This window comes from Pongo pygmaeus, chromosome 19, assembly GCF_028885625.2.
Source record: "Pongo pygmaeus isolate AG05252 chromosome 19, NHGRI_mPonPyg2-v2.0_pri, whole genome shotgun sequence".
Classification (NCBI taxonomy): Eukaryota; Metazoa; Chordata; class Mammalia; order Primates; family Hominidae; genus Pongo; species Pongo pygmaeus.
This window is the reverse complement of record NC_072392.2, coordinates 17,072,209-17,095,594: the sequence shown is the minus strand read 5'-3', so window position 1 is coordinate 17,095,594 and position 23,386 is coordinate 17,072,209. Positions and strand designations below refer to the sequence as shown.

The 23,386-nt window shown below is 52.4% G+C and overlaps 1 protein-coding gene across 2 annotated transcripts in view; it reads left to right on the top strand.

The window, feature by feature from the left end:
• The window catches only part of LRRC75A (leucine rich repeat containing 75A), a 50,451-nt gene that overhangs the window by 13,874 nt on the left and 13,191 nt on the right, over window positions 1–23,386 (top strand). For both annotated transcript variants that reach the window (XM_054457323.2, XM_054457324.1), the window contains exon 2: window positions 16,083–16,211. In XM_054457323.2, coding sequence (XP_054313298.1) covers window positions 16,083–16,211 — 129 coding nt within the window. The remainder of the gene's footprint in view (window positions 1–16,082; window positions 16,212–23,386) is intronic.

Sequence of the window (23,386 nt, the reverse complement as noted above, 5' to 3'; positions counted from 1 at the left end):
CGTGGTAGTGTGTGCCTAATCCCAACTACTTGGGAGGCTGAGGCAGGAGAATCGCTTAAACTTGGGAGGCGGAGGTTGCAGTGAGCTGAGATGATGCCACTGCACTCCAACCTGGGTGACAAAGCGAGACTCCATCTCAAAAAAAAAAAAGAAAAAAAAAAGAAAATGGGCAAGAGGTGGAGTGTGGGCAGCTGGTTGGGGACCTGAGAGCAGGTATGCAGCAAAATGCTACAATTCTCTACCTGGGCCATGCTCTGAGGGAGGGAGTCCACCGAGAGAGACCCTCAGGGTGAGATCAGGGACGCTGGGTGGAGAGAGAGGCCTGAGATGCCGCAGGAAGCTCAGGGCCTTTGCCTGGCCCATGGCATTAGCTGTCTTGCCTCACCGACCTCCACTCCCACCCACAGCTCCTACCTCCTCCCTCCCAGTGTCTCGAAGCTGTAGGCAAACTCAGTGACCACTGAGAAACCAGGCATAGGCCCCTCCCAGCCCTGAGGACGCCACCCCCACCCCGTGCCCTCTTCTGCAGCCCGGAAGCCTTGCTGATTTTCCACCTTGCGGGGAGAATCAGGCCCTGAGAAGCAGGGCCCTAAGTTGGGAACTATTCTGCCTGGCTGCGGGGTCTGGCAGCCCCTTGGTGTTCCTCTTGGCTCCTGCTGGGAAGGCCTCTGGAAGGGCATCTGTGGCTCCCTTCCTGGGCTGGCTTCTGCCCTCCCCACTGCCCAGAGCGCATTTTTGAAAGGTCTTGGGGAAAGTGGCCAAGCGTGGAGAGGTGGAAGAGCACAGGCAGGGTCTCACCCCTGGCCACAGTTGTGGATCCTGCGGCCCTCCTCCTCTATCCCGCCCAGTCTCCCCTTCCTGCCTGAAGTTGAAAGCTAGCTGGATTGGAGCTGGATTCCTCATCCAGCATGACTCATCTCTGCTCACCCAGAGGGAGGGCAACAAGAGGTCTGAATCCAGATTCTTGGAGGTCTGGCCTTGGCCTTGGCCTTGCCTCTGACCTAGAGATTTAAAGTGGTAAAGACCCTTAGCTTGTGATGGTTAACTTTATGTGTCAGCCTAGCTAGGTTGTGGTGCCCAATTTTGGGTCAAATACTAGTCTAGATGCTGCTGTGAAGGTATTTTTCAGATGTGATTAACATCTGAGGCTAGGCATGGTGGCTCATGCCTGTAATCCCAGCACTTCGGGAAGCCCAGGCAGGTAGATCACTTGAGCTCAGGAGTTTGAGACCAGCCTGGCCAACATGATGAAACCCTCTGTCTCTACTGAAACTGCAAAAATCAGCCAGGCATGGCTGGGCGCAGTGGCTCACACCTGTAATCCCAGCACTTTGGGAGGCCAAGGCAGGCAGATCACGAGGTCGGGAGAACGAGACCATCCTGGCTAACACGGTGAAACCCCGTCTCTACTAAAAATACAAAAAATTAGCCGGGCGTGGTGGTAGGCACCTGTGGTCCCAGCTACTCGGGAGGCTGAGGCAGGAGAATGGCGTGAACCCGGGAGGCGGAGCTTGCAGTGAGCCGAGACTGTGCTACTGCACTCCAGCCTGGGCGATAGAGCAAGACTCTGTCTCAAAAAAAAAAAAAAAAAAAATCAGCCAGGCATGGTGACGGGCACCTGTAATCTCAGCTACTCGAAAGACTGAGGTAGGAGAATCGCTTGAACTTCTGGAGGCAGAGGTTGCAGTGAGCCGAAGTCACACCACTGCACTCCAGCCTGGGTGACAGAGTGAAATTCAGCCTCAAAAAAAAAAAGAAATCTGAAATACCTACATGTGAAATCAGTAGACTTTGAGTAAAAACAAAAGCCAAATAAAGCCAGGTGCAGTGGCTCACTCCTGTAATCTCAGCCCTTTGGGAGGCCACAGCAGGAAGATTGCTTGATGCCAGGAGTTCAAGACCAGCCTAGGCAAACAAAGCAAGACCCATTTCTACAAAAAAAAAAAAAAAAAAAAAAATTTTTTGAGACAGAGTCTCACTCCATCACCCAGGCTGGAGTGCAGTGGTGCAATCTCAACTCACTGCAACCTCCACCTCCCGGGTTCAAGTGATTCTTCTGCCTCAGCCTCCCAAGTAGCTGGGATTACAGGCATGTGCCACCACACCCAGCTAATGTTTATTATTATTATTATTTTTATGAGACGGAGTCTTGCTCTGTTGCCCAGGCTGGAGTACAGTGATGCAATCTCAGCTCACTGCAAGCTCCGCCTTCTGGATTCATGCCATTCTCCTGCCTCAGCCTCCCAAATAGCTGGGACTATAGGCATCTGCCACCACACCCAGCTAATTTTTATTTTATTTTATTTTTTAGTAGAGACGGGGTTTCACCGTGTTAGCCAGGATGGTCTCAATCTCCTGACCTCATGATCCACCCACCTTGGTCTCCCAAAGTGCTGGGATTACAGGCGTGAGCCACGGTGCCTGGCCAACACCCAGTTAATTTTTATATTTTTAGTAGAGAGGGAGTTTCACCATGTTGACCAGGCCAGTCTCAAACTCTGGACCTCAGGTGATCCACCCACCTCAGCCTCCCAAAGTGCTGGGATTATAGTCGTGAACCACCGTGCTGAGCCCATTTCTACAAATTTTTTTTTTTAATTAGCTGGGTGTGGTAGCACGTACCTGTAGTCTCAGCTATTCAGGGGGCTGAGGCAGGAGGATCAGCCTCCCAAATAGCGGGACTACAGGAGTACAGAAGTTCCAGGCTGCAGTGAGCTAGGATCACACCACCGCACTCTAACCTGGGTGACAGAGAGACTCTATCTCAAAAGCATAAATGGATAAAAGCTGATTACTTTCCATAATATAGGTGAGCCTCATTCAATCAGTTGAAGGCTCCAAGAGAAAAGAGAGGTCCCTGAGGAAGAAGGAATTCTGCCTCCAGACTCCAGACAGCACTGCCAGCCCCTTCCTGGGTCCCCAGCTTCCCAGCCTGCCCTGCAGATTTCAGACTCGCCAGCCCCCACAATCATGTGAGCCAATTCCTTAAAATAAATCAATTCCTTCCTCTCTCTCCACACACACACACATCTTATCGGTTCTGTTTCTCGGGAGAACCCTGGCTAATACTTAACTTCCAAGGGCTCATAGAGGCAGAGTCAGAAATTTCTAGGGGCTCTAGAGCCCCCCATCCCTGCCACTGGCTCACTGTATGAGACAACCTTCCAGCCCCCAGCTTTTCACTCTGAGAAATGGGCTGTTCCCATGAAGACGCTCCTGCTTGGAACTCAGGTTGTTAGGGAGCCAGAAGGATCCTCTAAGTCATTCCTGTACCTCTTTGCCATTTTACCTGAAAATCCTTTGAGGATGAACCAAATGTTTCTTTTTTTTTTCTTTTTTTGAGACGGAGTCTTGCACCGTTGCCCAGGCTGGAGTGCAGTGGCACAATCTTGGTTCACTGCAAGCTCCGCCTCCTGGGTTCACGCCATTCTCCTGCCTCAGCCTCCCGAGTAGCTGGGACTACAGGCACCCGCCACCACGCCCGGCTCATTTTTTGTACTTTCAGTAGAGACAGGGTTTCACCGTGTTAGCCAGGGTGGTCTCGATCTCCTGACCTCGTGATCCACCCGCCTGGGCCTCCCAAAGTGCTAGGATTACAGGCGTGAGCCACCGCGCCCAGCCTCAGGATGAACCAAATGTTTCATTTCACTTGGGCAGAATGTACTGCAGAGAGGGACAAATGGACTTAAATGCATTTGCCAGAAGGTATAAACAACCGATTCAGATAATTTCCCAAGCAGAGAGATTAGGAGGGCGCTGGGATGGATGACAAAGTGCTGAAAATTCGTGGAATGGAGGGGCCTGCGGACCTCAGAGACCATCTGGCCCCAGGCATACTGCAGAATCCGAGTCCCACAAGAGGTCCCGGGGAAGCAGGGGAGGTGCTTGGGAAATAAATCTGGGAAATACTGCAAATGCCACCACCCTTTCAGAGTCATAAAACAGTAGCTGAAACGTCCAGCAGGAAAAGGAAAATGGTTATTTGTTGAATTCTTTGTGTTCCAAACCTATTTGGTCCAAGTCCCTCTTCTTCTGCCCTCTCCAACTCTTTGGAAGAATGAGCTGGTGCAACCTTCTCATTTGTAGGTGGGGAAGCTGTGGTGTAGGAGGGTGGCTTGCCCAGGGCCACACAGTGACTTAGGGTCTAATCCAGGTCTTTGTCCCCCACCGTCAGCCACATGTGGGCAGAGCCATGACCATGGAGGAGCAGACAAAACCCTTCATATGGCTTGATGCGCCTCCCAACTTTAGATTTTTCTGAAGAGAAAGCATCCTTTTGATATTTATTTGTTTCTAAAGCCGTTTCTTGAATTTTAATTAAGTTACACTTGGCAACGGCTGGGCATCTGTTTCCAGAGGCCTGTTTCACACAGAGGGTGTCATTTTTTAGACTTCAAAGTTAAAACACAAACAACACACAGTCATGAAGCCCCTCACTGAGCAAAGCTGCCAAACATTGCTGCCCAGCCCGCTGACTCCTGCTGGGCAAGGCAGACCTGGTGGCAACACTCGTCACCGTTGAGGAGGGCCAGCCTGCCGGGGTGCCTGGCTTCAAAAACCTGCAGGGGCCACGTGGCCTCGGACGGGTGGGAGAGTCATAAGCTGCCCCTGGACCCTCAGGTGGGACCAGAGAACCCCAGTCTTTACCTCTCATCCCTCAGACAGGCTGGGCAAGTCTGGTGGAGCGGGGAGTGGGTGCCAGTGACCCCCCACCAGCAGTTCCTTGACTCAGACCTCTGCAGAGCAGCCCTCACTGGCAGCATCTGGCTGACTTCGGTCAGCTGGGTGCTAATGGACACCTCCTTGGGTACCAAACTCACAGGCCTGTGGGGGTGGCGGGCACCAAGCCAGGGTGCCCTCAAGAGGCAACCCCCAAGACTGGGACCAGGAGCCGGGCAATGCCCACCTTAGACATCAGCAGGACTGTGAGGAGGCCTCACCTTCAAACAGGATTCCCATACTGTCCAGTGGTTTTGTTAGGGGGAGGGGATGTTAACAGTTGCTTTTATTACTTTTGCTAGTCTGCTTTGCTTTGGTGTCTTCCAAGCCTGAGCAGTGTGCCTCGGGCTCTTAACTGCACAGTCCTCCCTGTCTCGCTGTGCTGATGCTCCCTGCCGTGGACTCTGCAGGGTGCCCACCTCATCTGCATTATCTGTCATTAGTTATTCCTGGGGCACGCGCGCACACACACACACACACACACACACACACACACTAACAACGACTTGAATTTTCTCAATTAATATTCAATATATATTGAAGTGGAAATTTTTAAACCTAGTGTTTCATGAAGCATTTAACATACCAATTTCATTATTCCCCTCACGAATCTAGTTCCTTTAAATGTCGATGTTCAAGGGTAGGGGGTTTATAACTTAAGTAATTAAATTTCTTTAAATATCTTGATGTGACTTTATAAATTTAACATAACCAGTGTTCTTAAGTTTATAAATACTCATCCTAAAAAGCAGGACTTTCCTGGGTTCCTAAACAGTTCTTAAAATTTAATAAGCTGATAAATATGATGACTATTAGTTCTCTGAAACATTTCAAAACTTACAAACTTGGCTGAATCCACTTCCGGTGTTCTGCTTAAAATCATAAGCTTAAAATCAGCTACTCAATTACCCGTTTTAAATGGGGATTGGAAGGCCAATCTGTTAGATACTCTGATACGCCTAATTCTCTTGAACATGACAAATGTGTGAAATACCAGATTTCCATATGCCCCAGCGCATTAGCACTCACTTTGCTCCAGGGCCACCCTGTGTAACTGTGGCACTTTTGGGGCTAATGGTGCCTTGTCGCTGCACTGAGGAGCAATGCCCCTCTCTGGAGCAGTCAAGCCCACTGGTGCCACTTCTGCTTTTGCACCCCACGTACCGCTCCAGCGGGGAGGTCTCAGTCCCGGTCTTCAAACTCCATCACCAAACTCCTGCTCGCCTTCCACCATCCACGCAGCTTCATCACTGGCTTTTTGTTGCTTTTTTTTTCTGAGTTCTTTCATGGTTCCTCTCGCCAGGCCCCACGTCTTGTAGCTACTTAGTGTCACCTCCTTGGATGCCAGGATCCTGCATCCTGGGCCATGCTGATGAGAAGAGTCACAGGGGGCCAGAGCCCTTAGTGGCTACCTTCCTTGTGGTCCAGTAATCCTGCCTCAGCAGTGCCGGCTGATGAGTGTCTCTTCTCTGCTTGTATCCTTCCAGTGACGGTGAGCTCACCACTATTTTTTTATTATGATAAAATATACAAATATAAAATACCGTTTTAACCATTTTAGGTGCACAGTTCAGTGGCATTAAGCACATTCATATTGCTGTGCAGTCGTCACCACCTTCCATCTCCAGAACTCTGTCATCTTCCCCAAACTGAAACCCTGTCCCCACCCAACACGAATTCCCCCTTCCCCAGTCCCAGCAACCACCATTCTGCTCTCTGTTTCTGTGAATTTGAGTACGTTGAATGATTAGATACTCTTGGTCCCTCACGTAAGTGGCCTCGTGCAGTATTTGTCCTCTCGTGCCTAGCTTATTTCTCTTAGTGGAGTCTTCAAGCCTCATCCTTGTCATGGGCGGTGTCAGCATTTCCTTCATCACCTGTTTTTAAAGGTTCTTTCCCGTGTTGAGCTGAGAACCACCTTGGGGGTCCTATAGGAAGCATTTCTGACTAGTACAGCCCTGCCCCTGGGAGCAGACAGCAAAGGAGAGTGTACCCACAGAGGCTCCAGGGCTGGTGGAGACAGCAAGTTGATTTCTGGCAATAACGTCCCTGGTTGCCCACAGCTGTGCTCTTGGCTGAGGTCTGCAGCAGTGGAAGAAGGGAGGGGTCCCGGCCACTTGTCTTGATCTCTTCTCCCTTTTGCCTGGTGTGCCCCTGGGAAAAATGCCACCTCTGTCCTGATCCAATCTGGTGCATTCGTTTCCTGGGGCTGCCGTAACCATTGACCACTGGCTGAGTGACTTGGAACAACTGAAACATATTCTGTCATGGTTTGGAGGCCAGAAGTCCGAGATGAGAGTGTCGGCAGGGCTGTCTCCATCCAGAGATTCCAGGGGAGATTTCACTCTTTCCCCCTTCCAGCTTCTGGTGGTTGTGGCCGCATCACTGCCTTCTCTGCCTCCACCTTCACGTTGCTGCCTTCTCTGTGTCTCTTGTAAGAACACTTATTCTGGATTCAGGGCCCACCTGGATAAACCAGGATCATCTCATCTCAGGGTCCTGAAGGTAATTTGTGCTTGAAGACCCTTTTTCCAAATGAGGTCACATTCACAGTTTCTGGGCACAAGCGCATGGACATGTCTTTTGGGGGCCACCATTCATCCCACTGCATCCTGTATCTGTTTCTCTCATTCAGTGCATAGGTCTGTGCCCGGCGTCCCTCCCTTCCCTGTCGCACATGGGGAAAGAATGAAGTCTCCGCCTAGAATCTCTAGAGGGAGTGCAGCTCTGCCCACACCCTGATTTCAGATTTCTGGTCTCCAAAACTAAGAGAATACATTTCTGTTGTTTATGACTCTGTCCTTCTTCTTATGAGACCATTGTCTTCCTAGAGAAGCAAGTCTTCTCTGTGCCCAGCTCCTTAACTCTGGGATGTCCCATCTTCTCTCCCTGGGGGCTTCCTCAGGCTGTGTTTCCCTAACAGCACCTGACATTTCCCTTCCCTCCCCTGGGTGTCCCCCAAAGGCAAGCCGGAATGTCACGGGGAAGAGGACAGGAGCCCTGGCACCCAGCTGAGGCCTGGCATCCCCCAGCCTTATCCCTCCCTTAGCAGTGGCTGCCAGTGATGTTCTAGAGCCAGGAGGGGGAGCAGCCTGGTTCTGCTTCCTGCTTGCCCTCTGGACTCTAATTAATTTCCTTCTGGTAGACTGTGTTTGATTACACCCTCATTAAGTAGCTTTGCACATGCGGGTCCTGGTGGTTTCGATATTGAAGCATCTACCTTTGCTGGTTAATATTCAGCACTTGCTGCGTCCTCCTTTCCCCGGCTCTGTTGTTGCAGAAACTGTGGAGTCATGCCTGGAGGAGAGAGACAAATGAAAGCTAATTTCCCACGGGGCCTTCCTTCTGGGAGTGGGGTTAAAAATGAGTTTAAGAGGGAAGGGGGGAGTTGAGGTTTAAAATAGAGTATGGCTGGCGGCCTCCTCTGTGGCTTCCCCTAGCTTTCCCCTAAGACACCTAAGACGATGCACCAAAAAAAGACAAACACTCAGCACACTGGAAACAAAGACAGGTGGGCAGTCTGAGAGGAGCCTCCTCACTGCTAGACACATGGAGCAGGGCCAAGAAAGGCACCATCCAGCCTTCCTCCCAGGAATCTGAGACCTCCGGAAGGAAGAGAGGAAGCCACTTTCTCCCTTAGTTTGTGGACTGTGCCAATCAGAAAGTCAGGCAACTGGTCCTGTACCATGCAAGTGACAATTTGGAGCTAAAAGGAGGGCTCTTCCACTCCCCTCTCCCTTCATCCTCTCCCATGCCTCTGTCTGCATCCGTTCAGAGACAGCAACTCCCAAGGCGGGAAGAGAGGGCATCTGAGAAGTCCGCTGCAGCCAGTGAGCTTACCCAAGGACAGGAAGTGTCCTGAACATACAGACATTGTTATAGATTTCCGTGGACTTCATTGTTGTGAGTGTTGGAGATTCAGGCCATGAAGTGGGTGAAGATGTCCCTTCTCAAAGTCAGAGTCACATAAGCACGGTGCCTGAGACTCATCCTGGGGCTGGGCTCTTCTGCAAGCCAGAGCCCTGAGAGGTGGACTCAGTCCCAACCCAAGGAGGCCGTCACGGGGACAAGGATGTGCTGATAGACGTGGGTGTCACTAGATCTTGGCCTCTTCGAGAGTGCACAAGCTGGGGAGGGGGGAAGCCTGAGCATAAGATAGATACCCTGGAACCTGAACCCTGACCTCTGAAAATGATCTACAGCAGGATCCAGAAGAAATGAACTTTGTGGGAAAAGAACAAAAGGCCACCCAAAGAGGCCAAACTGAGATGGAAAAGAAAACCAACAGGATGAGATGAAAGGGCAGATTAACAAGCAAAATAAGAATTGCAAGGAAATGAAATGCTAGCCTACTTGCAGTCCTTCTTGGGGGCAGTGAGAGCGGTGATGCTGGATGTGAAATCAGTGACATGGAAGGCAAACTGGAAACCCTGGATGAACGTGTATCATGCACAGAATACCAAAAAAGATAAATCCAGAAGACACAGAGCCAGTGTTGGTTTTCCTGAGGAAAAGACAGCCTGAAAAAAAAGGTCTATGTTTGCTGACCAATACCTGAAAGTAAATCCAAAGAAAACAGATCCACCACTAGACACATGGTGGCAAAAATGTTTAATAACCAAGTGTCAGGGGCAGAAAAAGAATGGCCAGATAGAATGTGCACCCTCCCCTGCTCCCTCCTATCCCAAGAAGGTGTCTATGTTTGCCTGCCTGGGGGTCTGGCTCTGTCACCCAGGTTGGAATGCAGCGGCACCGTCATAGCCCACTTCAGCCTCAACCTCCCTGGCTCAAGCTGTCCTCCTGCTTCAGCCTCCCAAAGTGCCGGGATTACAGGCATGAGCCACCGGGCCTGGCCCTTTTTAAAATTTGTGGTAAAATACACATAACATACAATTTACTATCTCAACCATTTTTAAGCATACAGCTCAGTGGTGTTAAGTACATTCACACTGTTTGTTGTGCAACTGACCTCCAGAACTCTCATCTTGCAAAATGGACACTGTGTCCTCATTAAACAGTAACTCCTCCTTCCCCTCCCCCCAGCCCCTGGTACCCACCATTCTACTTTTTGTCTGTATGAATTAACTAGTCTACATACCTCATATAAGTGAAACCAGACAGTATTTGTCCTTTTGTGTCTGGCTTATTTCACTTATTTGTCCCTGTGTCCTCAGGGTTCACCATGCTGTAGCATATGTTGGAATCCCCTTCCTTTTTAAGGCTGAATAATATTTCATTGCATGGCTAGACCACGCTCCGTGTACCCATTCATCTGTTGATGGCCACTCGGATTGTTTTCACCTTTTGGCTACTGTGAATGATGCTGCTGGAAACATAGCTGCTGTTTGAGTGCCTGCTTTCAGTTCTTTGGGGTATATATTCCCAAGAGTGGAATTGCTGGATCATATGGCAATTCTGTGTTTAATTTGTTTAAGGAACTGCCACACCATTTTCCGTGGTGGCTGCACCATTTTGCATTCCTACCAGCAGCGCACAAAGGTTCCAGTTTCTTCACATTCTTGCCAACCCTTGTTATTTTCTGGGATTTTGCGGGGCTTTTTGGATCTGAGAACTGGATTGGCCACAGAAGTTAAGTTTATTTGTATTAGAAAGATTTGGGCTGAGTTTGCAGGGTGGAAATGAGAAAGTGAGGGATGGTTGGAGTAGCAAGAAAGATACAGGGAAGGGATTTTAGAAGTTTGGGCGATGTCAAGAATGAGATGTCCCTTTGGTGACTTGGAGAAGTTGCTGTAGAGATATCAGTTGCTTCAGAGGCCTCCTATAGGCTGAACTGATATTCCCAGGAAGAGGACAGTGTGCTAGGGCTGTCCAGTAGGCACAGTGGGGTTTTGTGGCAAGGACAGCCCTACAGGCGCCAGGGCCGAACAAGCAGCTAAAGAAACAAAAATCAGATAGCCTCATTCTCATCTGCAGGACTGAAAGTCAGAGGGTAGCCAAGTCTGTCTGCGATATTTTGCAGGGAGTTTCTGTTGAGCCCGGTTGTCTTCAGGTGTGTCATCAACATGAAGGAATTCTCAGGGAGGCCAGAGCTCAGAAGAGAAAGCATCTGTGTATTCCTCCTGGGGGGAAACATGTACTGGGTGACTTCCCTACTGCGCAGGAATACAGAGTGAAGGTGCGAGTCCAACTGTGGGGAGGCATCAACGAGTGAGTGGCAGTGATCATGTACACTCCATGCCATTGCCTTGCACACACATGTGCAAACGTGAATGCAAAATGCCAGCTGTGACATTCATAGGGTTGTTTTCACATCTAAAAAACATAACAGCAGCTCCTTACAGTGCCTCACCCTTGTAATCCCAGCTACTCTGGAGGCTGAGGCAGGAGCATCACTTGAGCCCAGGAGTTCAAAGTTGCAGCGAGCTATGATCGCACCGCTGCAATCCAGCCTGGGTGACAGAGCAAGACCCTGTCTCAAAATAAAAAATAATAAGTTCACAAGTGAAGAAATAAATTTTTATGAAAATAACTATATTTTCCAAAGGAAAAGAAAAGCCAAGTGAGGAGAGTGGTGTTGCTTCCCATTTTTGTGACTCTCTTTAGTCTCACTTTCTAGAAGACGCTATCAGACTTGTGCTTTTGCACTGGGTCTTGCGACAGGTTGTTTTAATTGACATCTATGAAGAAAATCTGGCATCACATTGATATGTCATTGGAAAAGAGGTCCCACAGCACCCCTAAAATTGTCTTAAGGGTGCTTCCCCAAAGTCTACAGACCACACTTTGAGAAATGCCATTCTGACTGCCCTGTGTAAATCTCTACTCACTTTTTGGAAACATGCACCCCTATTCCCCAAGCCCATCATCTCTTCCCATTGCAATGAGTCCCCAGACCTGTTTATCCAAGCTCCAGTTATGTAGGGCCCCCTTCTTTGAAATGCCATGTGCTGCTGTGTGCTGGGTCCAGCAGTTCGAAAGGGAGCTGAGAGTGACTCGGTGTCAGGCCAGCCACACTCTCCGAGCGTCACTCCCCACCAGCAGTGACTCAGGTGCACCTGCTGGTGTTCCCAGACATCCTGATGAGGAACTGTCCACAGGCACAGTTCCTAGAGGTGGTACCGTTTAGACCTATCATGAGGAAAATTGGATTTTCCTCAATGCCTCGTGCTTTTGAAGACAAACCAGCCCCTCCAAGACTAGTACAGTGCACAGGAGGGGCTGCAGGGACCACACCTGGATCTGATTCTTCCACTTCCCTTGCACATGCAGCAGGCCTTGTGTGCCTACCCCCATTCTGTGTCTTCCTGAGAACGATGGCAGGCCATGGGTGCAGAGTCTGAAAGGAGCCCGTTCCCAGGGCTGTGGCCCAGGCTGCAGCCTCCTGAGACACCTGAGGATCTGGTGACCTCTCCTCCCTCACACCCAGCCCTGTGGGTAGTCCCAGCAGCTGGTGACACCATCATCTCCAATAGCCTGGCTTAGGGGAGGGGGGATGGAGAGGACATCAAGGAGGCGGGAAGTAGCCCAAGGTCCTCAGGACTATGAAGTGCCCTCAATTAGCACAAGCATCCTGTGGACCTAGGTGGGGTCGAAATAAAGCAATAAAGCAATAATGTGTGCCATGGCCTTTGGCCAGCCTCTATCTGGCTTTGCCTGTTGTAGCCCTGGGACCTTGGGGAGCCCCACCCCAGCTGGAATTCACAGGGCAGGCCGGTGTTGGCCGTGACTTACAGTGACCCTGAGCTGCCTTTCTGGGAGACCATCCTCCTTCCCTCCCATCCTGCCTCTACGCTCCTTTTCCCCTCCCAAGCAACAACCACATGAACCCAGACAGTGCTCCAGAGAGGCGGAGCCACAGTCAGCAGCTGGGCAATCGTGGGGATGGCGCGGGGAGATGGCAGGGGAGTGGGCTCCGGAAAGGACATTTGGCATCTTCACAGACCTCCCCAACCTCCCGGGTTGGCAACTGGGGTTTTCTTGGTCCTTCCAGGAATGGCCTAGACTAGTTTGGAGATGTAGGGGATCCAGGAAGATGGGGCAGGGCTGGTAGGAACACAAGAAACCCAGGCAGTCATCTGGTCCAGGGCTTTCAAGCTTTTCTTTGGAACAGAACTGCGTTCATTTGTTTGTAACCAGGAGCTGCTTTGTAAGAGCCGCAGCCCACAGCCCTGCTGGTTCCTCTCACCTCCCTCTTGTCTACCGCAGCCCCCGACCATCAGCCTCAAGATCTTGGAACACAGTTTAATAACCACTAGTGCGGTTCATCTGCCCATTTCACAGATGGCGAAATGGATCCCAAGAGGGAAGTCTCTTGCCACAGACTTACAGCGAATTGGGGCTGGCCAGGGCCTAAAACCCAGTGCTATTTCCCAGAGTCATTCAGGGACAGACTGCAGGGACAATTGTAAGGGGGAGACCACTAGGTACCAGGGGTGCTCACAGAGGAGAGGGGTGCCCAGGGGCAAAGCAGAGGAGGGATAGAGGCTGGCATTAAGTCACCAACCACAGAGGAGCAGCCCAGCCTGCTTGACAGAGTGTAAAAGAAAAATAGCTCCATGCCTCTGGCCTCCTCCCCGTGGCCACCAGTGCAGCCTCTAACCACTCCTCTGTTTCCACCTCATCTGCCCTCCTTCTCCAGCTCCCTGTCCCCAGGGAGGGGAGCCTCAAGCTGTAGGCAGGGACTGGCTGGCAAGCCAGGCACTGGGCCACAGCCCAGTGTTTGACCACACAGGCCCTCTGAGACCATAGAACACAAGTCCTTTGACTTTCGGCCTTCCTGTGTCCCCAGCCTCCTCCCGCCCCAGAGAGGGCAGGGCTGTGATTTTGCACATTAGTGGGTGATAGTTTGTGTCCTGGGGTCCCTCGTGTCCACACGGCTCCGACACGCCCTCCTGACCATGGGGCCAGTGTGGACTGTGTGTGCCCAGGTCCCTGCCCAGCCATGACTCCTGAATTTTTCTAGGGAGAGAGCTCATGGCTTTTGACACATTCTCAATTGGGTCTGTGGTCCAGGAGATCGAGAACCCCTGCAGAAGGGGAGGACGGGCCTTCCAGGGAGGAGGGGGCAGAAATGTAGTAGAAAGGGCACTGCTGCTTTCTCTGTTCCCTGCCAGAGGCTTTACATGTAGCACCTGGTCTTGTTCCCCTTGCCTCCTTGTGATGCTGGGGTCACTGTCCCCGTTTTACAGATGAGGAAGCTGAGGCTTAGCATCGTCAGGTTGCTTGCTTCAGGACGCAGCCCTGGCTAAGGGATTGAAAAAGCCGGGGCAGGGCCAGAGGTCAAAGGCGGGTATTGCACCTGCTTCTACAAGGGGGTGCAGCTCTAGAACCTGTACCAGCCAGTGCTTCAGAAGCCTCCTCTGACTGCATCCATGACAGACCTTGAGCCCCCAGGTCCTGGTTCCCAGCAAATTTTTTCAGCAGCCAGAGAGCCTGGCACAGGACCTGGTAGTTCACCTCCAAGGTTCATTCCTGCCATGTGGAAAACAGCCCTGTGTCACAACTGGCCTCTTGTGTCCTCACTGAGGCGTGAATGAAGCTTTAATGAGGGTGGGGGCAGAGTGCACCCTAACCACGGCAGGTAGGACCTGGCTGGCAGGTGGGCTCCAAGGGGCTCCCCCCAAGAGGCTCCTGCCACCCCCAGGCATGACACCAGGCCCTCCAGAGCCCCCAGCAAAGACTCTTTATTTGCTTGTATCAATGTCAGCTGCCAGACCACAGAGCCCCGTCCCTGCCCTCCATCTGTCCAGCTCAGCCACCCCCTCACCACCCCCTCACCACCCTCTCACCACCCCCTGGCAGATAAGAGCAGTGCAATCTGCAGAACAGGCCCAGGGCTGAGGCCGTGCCCCGCCCCCATCCTTCCTGAAATTCCAACAGCACAGAAGGCGTGGGCCTTGGTGTCTCCATCTGTAGAGAGTATATGATGATGTCCAGCCTGGGTGCCTTCCAGGGATTTCTAAGAATCATGTGGGGAAGGTATTTTAAAAGTTCAGAATACAAACAAAATGACAAGGAGCAAACTCAGCTGGTCACCCACACATTCCCTGCCCAGATGTCCTGTCCCCAGGGCACTGGACCCCAGCCACCTGGGCTGGGAGCCTTTCTCCTCTGGGCTGTGCTGGGGCAGCTGTGGGAGCCCCCAGAATGAGGACGGCCCGCAGTGGGTGGGCCTGCTTTGCCTCCCTACCTAGGGATGCCTCATGTTCCCCAGGATGGTATGAGGACAGTCTCCGGATGGGAATGTCAGCATTGCCTGGTCTGTGCAGGGCACCAAGCTAAGGTCAGGAACTGCAGTGTAGCTCATACCCAAGGATGGCAGAAATTGGGAGGGGGTGTGCTTGAGGAAAGGGAGCTGGCGTACCTCCCCGTTTCACATGGAGTGGCACGAAGTTTAGCCCCACACCAGGGCAGGCACGTCATGTTTCTTTACTTCTCCAAAGCCGATCACTCCGTTTTAAGCTCAGGGGGTCTCATGACCTACTTTAGAGGAAGGTCACAGGATTCTTCAGGGCCTGCTTCGGGGGAGAACAGCAGTCAGAGAGACCTTCCTGCGTCGGCTGCCTCCTCAGATGTCAGGGTGCCATATTCTGGGGTGGTGTGTCCTGAGCCCCCAAACCCAATTCCTCCCTCAGACCCAGGGAAGCTCTGCTCCAGCGGTTTCTGCCGCGGTCCCACCACACTTAGTAGCACTCGCCTCCAAGCTGCTCCCCTCCCATCGGGAAGATTCCACTCAGTACCTTTCTGAGGGAGTCCTGATGAGGTTTCCTTCTGGATGCCTGGCAGGCTCTCCTTACAACCCCACCACTCAGAAACCCCCAAGGCAAAGGAACACTGAGGCTGCATCAGCTACAGAAGGAGCAGTAAAAACATCAGAAGCAGGAAGAAAACACAAATAAATGTCAATAAACCATCCTGTCACAAGGCAGTTAATTCCAAATTTTGCCACGATGGAGAAGCAGCTGCTTGCACCAAGGCGGGCCACCCTTGGCTTCCTCCTCTGGAAAACCAGAGAGACAAAGGTCAGGGGCTGTCCTAGGAGAGGGCCACAAGCCAGGACCTGCACAAACTGCAGAGCCTTCAGAGGCCAGTCCCTGCTCTTCCTCAACTTGGAGGCAAAGACAAACAGGAGGGGCCTGCCCCAGCCCCTGAGGGAAGTTCTGCAGATGCTCCCCACCAGGGATCTGGGAGGCAGAGTCGCCTCCAGGGGCCTGTGCCTACTTCTCCTGGGGATGGTGGGCGAGCTGGGTGGGCAGCCAGCCCTGACCTCTGGGCATCCTTTGCTCTTGCAGGACCTGGGAGGCAGAGTCGCCTCCAGGGGCCTGTGCCTACTTCTCCTGGGGATGGTGGGCAAGCTGGGTGGGCAGCCAGCCCTGACCTCTGGGCATCCTTTGCTCTTGCAGGACCTGGGCATGGAGTCGACCTCGCTAGACGACGTTCTGTATCGCTACGCCAGCTTCCGGAACCTGGTGGACCCCATCACACACGACCTCATCATCAGCCTGGCACGCTACATCCACTGTCCCAAGCCGGTAGGGTGGCTGTGGTCCGAGCCAGCCAGGTCCCGGGGTGTGCAGTGGGTGCCTTTCTGGGCAGAGCAGCTCTATGCCCAAGGAGGACTGGCAGACACTGCCCAGGCCCAAGGAGGACAAGCCCGTCCTCCAGGCACCAAGAGCTTCAGGTGCTCTCCCTTGGTGCCACTAGCACAGATTGGTCTTGTTTGGCCCAGGGGGTGAATTCATTGCCAACATTTAAAAACCAGAATTTTTCACATGATCCGTATATTCAGCTGCCCTTGAAAAACTGGAAGCTCCAGCAACATGAAGCCCTCATTTCTGCAGGGCTGGAGCTAAGTAGCCATCCCTGTTATATGGGGCCAAGGCCACCACATACAGTTGTACAGGTTGTACGTTGCACAAAAGCACGCGTACAGAGGGGTGACGGGGTAGGAGGAGGCAGGGAAAAGTTCAAATCCAGCCCTCTCTCTACCCACCAAGCCATGAGCCCTGATGCAAGCCCGTGTCCCCCTGGAGGTGAACTTTTTCTTATTTGCACAAAGGTGTCATAGAAGGCTGTCCGGGGCCCTGCATGGGGTTGTCCACTTTGCCTCAGTCCCCACCACTCCCAGATATCTTCACCTCTGAGGCTGAGTGTCCTTTGACACTCACCCCTTCACTCATGTCTTCTTCCTACTGGCCCTGGGAGCTCGGAAGGGAAAGCTCCATGGCTCTCCAGGCTCCAGATCTGCAGCTCAGCCCTGCCTGGATGGGAGGTTCTGCCCTGTTCCTGCAGCTCCAGGTCTAGGCTTCCCCAGGGCTATGCAGCCCGACCTGGCGGGAAGGGGAGGGCCAGCTGGGGACATTTCCACACTTGAGCGCTTCTCTGTTGCTTTAGTTTTTTTCTGTCTCATCCCTCAATTTCCAGTGGCTTCCAAAAGAAGTGCTTCCTCATTGGCAGTCGGGAAACCAGAGCAGGACGAAGGGGTGTGGGAGGGAAGTTTTTCCTTTTGTTGTAGGATCTAGGCCAGAAGTGAGATGGTTCCCAAGCCCACCCATCGCTCAGCCTGGATACAGACTTGACTGTGTTCCTACAGTGAGCTGGAGCCTTGCTCTGGAAAGGTGTTTCCTGGGGCTGAGCTCCATCTGCGGCTTTGTCAGGGGCCTTCTCTCTGACTCTGGGGCTACCTGATGCAAAGGCTCTGAGGTGGAGGCCCAGCTGTGGAGGGCTGGGAGCCGGCCAGGGTCAGGAGCACAATGTTGCAGAAGGCAGGGATGCAGGGCCCAATGGGAGGGGAAGGAAAGCTGGTGTTGAGGAAGCCTCAAGGCCTGATTGGTGCCTTGAGGGAGCTGGCTAGGGCTGGTGCCTCCGTCGCTTCTCATGCGGTTCCACCTGGTTCTGCCTGGGGAGGTGGGAAGGGACGGGAGTCAGGCCTGTGAGGAGGCCTTGCCGGGCGCCAGACCCTGCCTTTCCTAGAGCAGCAATGGAGTTGCTCACAGATGAGAGGGTGAAAGGCGATGGGGCTCTCAAAAAAGCAAAAAAGAAATAGGAGGGCTGTGTATATGCCCATCTTTGAGTTAAGGAAAACAAAATTCAGGTAGTCAAGTGATCTGAGCAAGGTTACACCTCCGAGGAGAACCACAGGTGTGATGTGGGCCTATGCAGTGGCCCAGAGCTGGGCGGGACACAGGCCGGTGGTCCCTGGGTGGTCAGTGCCCATGGGGGCAGGAGGAGGGGCCTGGTGGGAGCGGCCGAGCTCCCCTCCCTCCCCAACCTGCCCCTCACGGGTTGCCTCACGGATGGCCTGTGTGGGGAGAAGGACCCACCCTCTCAGAGAGAGAGGCAGGCCAGGGAGTGGGTAAGGCCCACTGTGAGACCCTGTGAGACAGGGCCAGGCAAGTCCAGGAGGAGGGGTGGGAACTCCTGCCTTCTGATCTTCCCTTTCCATCTGGGTAGGGGTGGGGCCGGGGGGTGCATACCTGGGTTGTTGTGGTCCATTCAAGTGGCTGTAACAAATTATCGTAGACTGGGTGGCTTACAAACAGTAGAAATTTCTCTCTCACACTTCTGAAGGCTGGAAGTCTGAGATCTGGGTGCTAGCCTGGTTGGTGACTGGCAAGGACCTTTTTCTGGGTTACAGACAGTCACCTTTTTGTGTCCTCACATGGCAGGAAATGGGCAAAGGAGCACGAATCCCATTGTGAGAGCTCCACCCCCCTGGCCTAATCACCTCCCAAAGGCCCCACCTCTAAATACCATCACCCTGGGGATTAGGTTTCAACACGTGAATTCTGGGGAGATACCAACATTCAGTCCATTGCGTGGTGTAACCTTCCTCAAACCACTTCAACACCTGGACTTTGTTTTCCTCAAAATAAAATCAGAGCCAGCCAGAGTGGGTGAGCCCTGCTGAAGCCCAGAGACCTGGAGGGCCCCTTTCATGCCCATGTGGCAAGCGAGGCTCTCTGGATGAGGCAGGGGTGGGAGGTCCCCAGGCTGGTGGTAGGAGCAGCCCCTCCATCCACCCCAGAGGGCTGACCAGGATGTCCTGGTCAGAGCAATTGGCATCTGAGAAGTTCATGTCAGCCCACGTTATGGGTCTAGAGATTTTTGTAGACAGAGGTGTCAAGACCGGAGAGCTCGTTCCAAAGGTAAATTGGATACTACACGGACCTCGTGAAAATCCTTCAGTGAGGGGCTGTGCTGTAGTTTAAACAAAACCCAGACTCCTCATCTGGCTTTGCCTGAGTCTCTGAGCTCCCCTCTCCCACTTGCCGCCCTGCGAGCTCTGCTTTAGCATGTGGGCCTCCCTCCTCTGCTCCTGACACCTCCACACCCTCTCCTACCTTAGGGACGTCGCTGCTCCCTCTGACTGCTCCAGCCTCTTCTGTCTGAGTTTCCTTCTCCTGAGTTCAGACTGAGCCTACGGCCTCTGAGAGGCCTTCGTTGACAAGCCTGCCTAGTGTAGGCTGCTGATCAGCCTGTCTCGAGCCCCATTTATTTTTCCATTCATTTCTCCGTTTTACTTACTGGTCTCTGAAATTACCTTGCTTATTTATTTGTTGGCTAATTTATTGTCTGTTTTCCCCACTAGAATATAAACTCTGAAGGGAAGGTGTCTGTCTTGTTCACAATTCCAGCCTGGACCAGGCAGGAAGCAGGCAACATATTCCATTGTGAAGTTTGAAGAGAGTTTAGAAAAGGGTTGAGGACAGGATAAAGGAAGTCAACAGGGGACATTGAGACATCCAAAGACAGCAGTGGTAGGAAGTTGTTTCACAGGAGGACAAGCTGTATTGCCAGAGGCAGAGTGAGAACACCTGGTCCAGAGCCACGCTGCATTATCCATTGCCATATAGCAAACTACCCCAAAACTTAGTGGCTTAAAACAACAGACATTTATTGTTATAGTCTCTGTAGGTCAGGTTTGCAGGGGCAGCTTAAGTAGGTAGTTTAGCTTTGGGTCTCTCAAGACATTGGTCAGGGCTGCAGGTGTCAGAAGGCTTAACAGAAGTTGGCAGGTCTGCCAGGCTCGGTGGCTCACGCCTGTAATCCCAGCACTTTGGGAGGCCGAGGCGGGTGGATCACCTGAGGTTGGAAGTTCGAGACCAGCCTGACCAACATGGAGAAACCCCGTCTCTACTAAAAATACAAAATTAGCCAGGCGTAGTGGCGCATGCCTGTAATCCCAGCTACTCGAGAGGCTGAGGCAGGAGAATCACTGGAACCCAGCAGGCGGAGGTTGCCGTGAGCTGAGATTGCACCATTGCACTCCAGCCTGGGCAACAAGAGCGAAACTCCGTCTCAAAAAAAAAAAGAAGTTGGCAGGTCCACTTCCAAGGCGGCAGACTCGCCCTGTAACCTCTCCATGGGACTGCTTGAGTGTCCTCACATCATGGCAGCTGGTTTACCCCACAACAGGTGATAATATAGAAGCCATAATGCCTTTCTTTCTTGCCTTTCTTTTCTTTCTTTCTTTCGACAGTCTCACTGTATCGCCTAGGCTGGAGTGCAATGGTGCAATCTTGACTCACTGCAACCTCTGCCTCCCGGGTTTAAGCAGTTCTCCTGCCTCAGCCTCTCAGGTAGCTTGGGATTACAGGCACCTGCCACCACACCCGGCTAATGTTTTGTGTTTTTAGTAGAGACCGGGTTTCGCCATGTTGGCCAGCCTGGTCTCAAACTCCTGACCTCAGGTGATCCACTCGCCTCGGCCTTCCAAAGTGCTGGGATTATAGGCGTGAGCCACTATGCCTGGCCTTGCTTTTTTTGTTGTTGTTGTTGTTTGTATTTGTTTGTTTGTTTGTTTTGAGACAGGGTCCCACTCTGATGCCCAGGCTGGAGTGCAGAGGTGTGATCATAACTTACTGCAGCCTGGAACTACTAGGCTCAAGTGATCCTCCCACCTCACCCTCCCGAGTAGCTGGGACTGCAGGCAGGCACCACCATGGCTAGCTAATTTTTTGTTTTTTTTTTTTTTCTTGTAGAGACGGGGCACTCACTATGTTGCCAAGGCTGGTCTCAAACTCCTGGCCTCAAGCAAGCCCCCTGCCTTGGCCTCCCAAAGCACTAGGATTGCAGGTGTGAGCCCAACCCCCACAATACCTTTTAAGACCCAGTCTCAGAAGTCACAAACCATCATTTCCACCATTCTATTGGTTCTAATGATTCTGTTGCTCACCTAGACCAGCCCTGCTACAATGTGGAAGGACACTACACAGGGGCACAGATGCCAGGAGCTGAGAGCAGCAAGGCTGTCTTGGAGGCCGGCCGCTACACATGCCGAAGTGGGGGGAATCAGAATAAACTCCCCCATCTGTCTCTCCTCCTGCCCTCTGGTCTTGCTGCCATTGCTCCCATTAGCTGAACTCAAGTGGAAGCCAGGGGGAAGAGAGCCCAGTGATGCAGTCTCTAGAGCCCAGCCTTCTGAGCAGAGAGGGGCAGAGTGGACTGTGGGGCAAGAGGAAACAGAAAAGCCGGCACACAGTCTCTGCATCTGGAATGGTGTCCAGTGTAATGAGGGGGACAGTCAACATTTGATGAATGTATGAATGAATTTATGAATGAGGGAGGGATAGCCTTGAATGGGGAGAGCAGTGGAGAACTGTGCTTGTCGGGGTCCTGGAGCAGTTACAGAGGTGCCTGGGGAGTGAAGATGGCAGATGGTATCACTGCCTGATGGCTGAGAGCCAGAGCAGTGTCGGGTGCTGGTACCCCTCCCAGGTCAGCCTGCAGGTCGGCACGTCATCTTTCCTGACAGATTAATGAGAAGCCCCTCAAACACGTTCTGCCCCAGGACCTAGGCAGCCTCACTGGGAAGGTCTGGAGAGGCTGCTGCCCTGACCTGCACTTATAGTCACTTGACTGTGCCACATCCCACTCCTGCCATCTTCAGGGATCGGGGGAGGACTGTAAAGCGGTGATTCTGCACACAGCCATTGAGCCTCCTGGGCGGGTTAGGATTCTACTGCACATAACAGAAGCCCAGGCGGGCTGGCTCCAGCAAGGAAGAAAATGTGTTCTACAGATACCGAGGTGTCTTGTGGCGCCCACAGGCAGCCAAGTTAGACCAAGGTGCTAGAACTATAGATAAGCACGGTGCAGAGGTCCCTCCTTCCCTCCTCGCTGCTCTACCCTGCCTCCCTCTGCATTCCCTCTGCACAGACTGCTCTTCCCCCTGCCGCATGGTAGGGAATGTGGCTAGCTATGGCTCCCAGGTTACTTCTCAGGGTTCCAGCCACTGGAGGAGTTAGGGTATGTGTGTCTCAGTGTCAAGTCCAGCTTCCTCCTCCTCTTCCTCCTCTTCTTTCTCCTTCTCCTCTTCTTCCTCTTCCTCCTCCTCCTCCTCCTCTTCCTTCTTCTGCTCCTCTTCCTCCTCCTCTTCTTCCTCCTCTTCCTTCTTCTTCTCTTCCTCCTCCTCTTCCTCCTCTTCCTCCTCCTCTTCCTTCTTCTCCTCTTCCTCCTCCTCCTCCTCCTCTTCCTCCTCCTCCTCCACTTCCTCCTCCTCCTCTTCTTGATCCTCTTCCTTCTTCTCCTCCTCTTTCTCCTCTTCTTCCTCCTCTTCCTTCTCTTCCTCCTCCTCTTCCTCCTCCTCTTCTTCCTCTTCCTCCTCCTTCCTCCTCCTCTTCTTCCTCTTCCTCCTCCTCTCCCTCCTCTTCCTCCTCCTCCTCCTCCTACTACTACTGCTACTCCTCCTCCTCCTCTTCTCCTTCCTCCTCCTCCTCTCCCTCCTCCTCCTCTCCCTCCTCCTCTTCCTCCTCCTCCTCTTCTCCTTCCTCCTCCTCCTCTCCCTCCTCCTCTTCCTCCTCCTCCTCTCTCTCCCCCTGTTCCCCACCTTCTTACTGCTCCACTTCTGGGCCAGTGCTGCCTAGTCCCGTTCTCTGCAGGAGGGAGCCCTGGAGGGGTTCTTTGAAAAGTGGAGGAGTTGGGAAAAAATGAGACAGTCTCGCTGAAGGCTTTTCTGGTTGTAAATGATAGAAGCACTTTGAACTGACCTAAGCCAAAGACAGGATTTCTCACAAGGAGGGCAGCAGATAGCGGTTAGGAGCATCAGCCTCAGAGCTGGCTGACTTTAGATCCTGACTCCCTCTTACAAGCTGGGCAGCCTTGCCCATCTATTTAAGTTCTATTTAAGTCCTCATTTGTAAAGCGGGGATATTAGTAATACCTGTCTCATAGGGTTGTAGTGAGGTATGGGACTATAAAGAGTTTGTAGGGCACTTTGGGAGGTTGAGGCAGGTGGACCACTTGAGATCAGGAGTTCGAGACCAGCCTGACCAACATGGTGAAACTCCGTCTCTAATAGAAATACAAAAAAAATTAGCCGGGCATGGATGGCGGGTGCCTGTAGTCCCAGCTACTCGGGAGGCTGAAGCAAGAGAACCACTTGAATCTGGGAGGTGGAGGTTGCATTGAGCTGAGATTGTGCCACTGCACTCCAGCCAGGCGACAGAGCAAGACTCCGTCTAAAAAAAAAAAATTGTAGGGCAGAACTGTGTGGTACTTTTCCTCACTCATTATAAGGGTCATGGCTGACACTCCTATAACCAGACACAGGGTAACAAAAAAGCAGAAGAAATTTATTTAATCAAAGTTTTACACAACATGGGAGCTTTCAGAAATGAAGACACTCAGGTGAGGCACGGTGGCTCCCGCCTGTAATACCAGCACTTTGGGAGGCCGAGGCAGGCGGATCGTCTGAGGTCAGGAG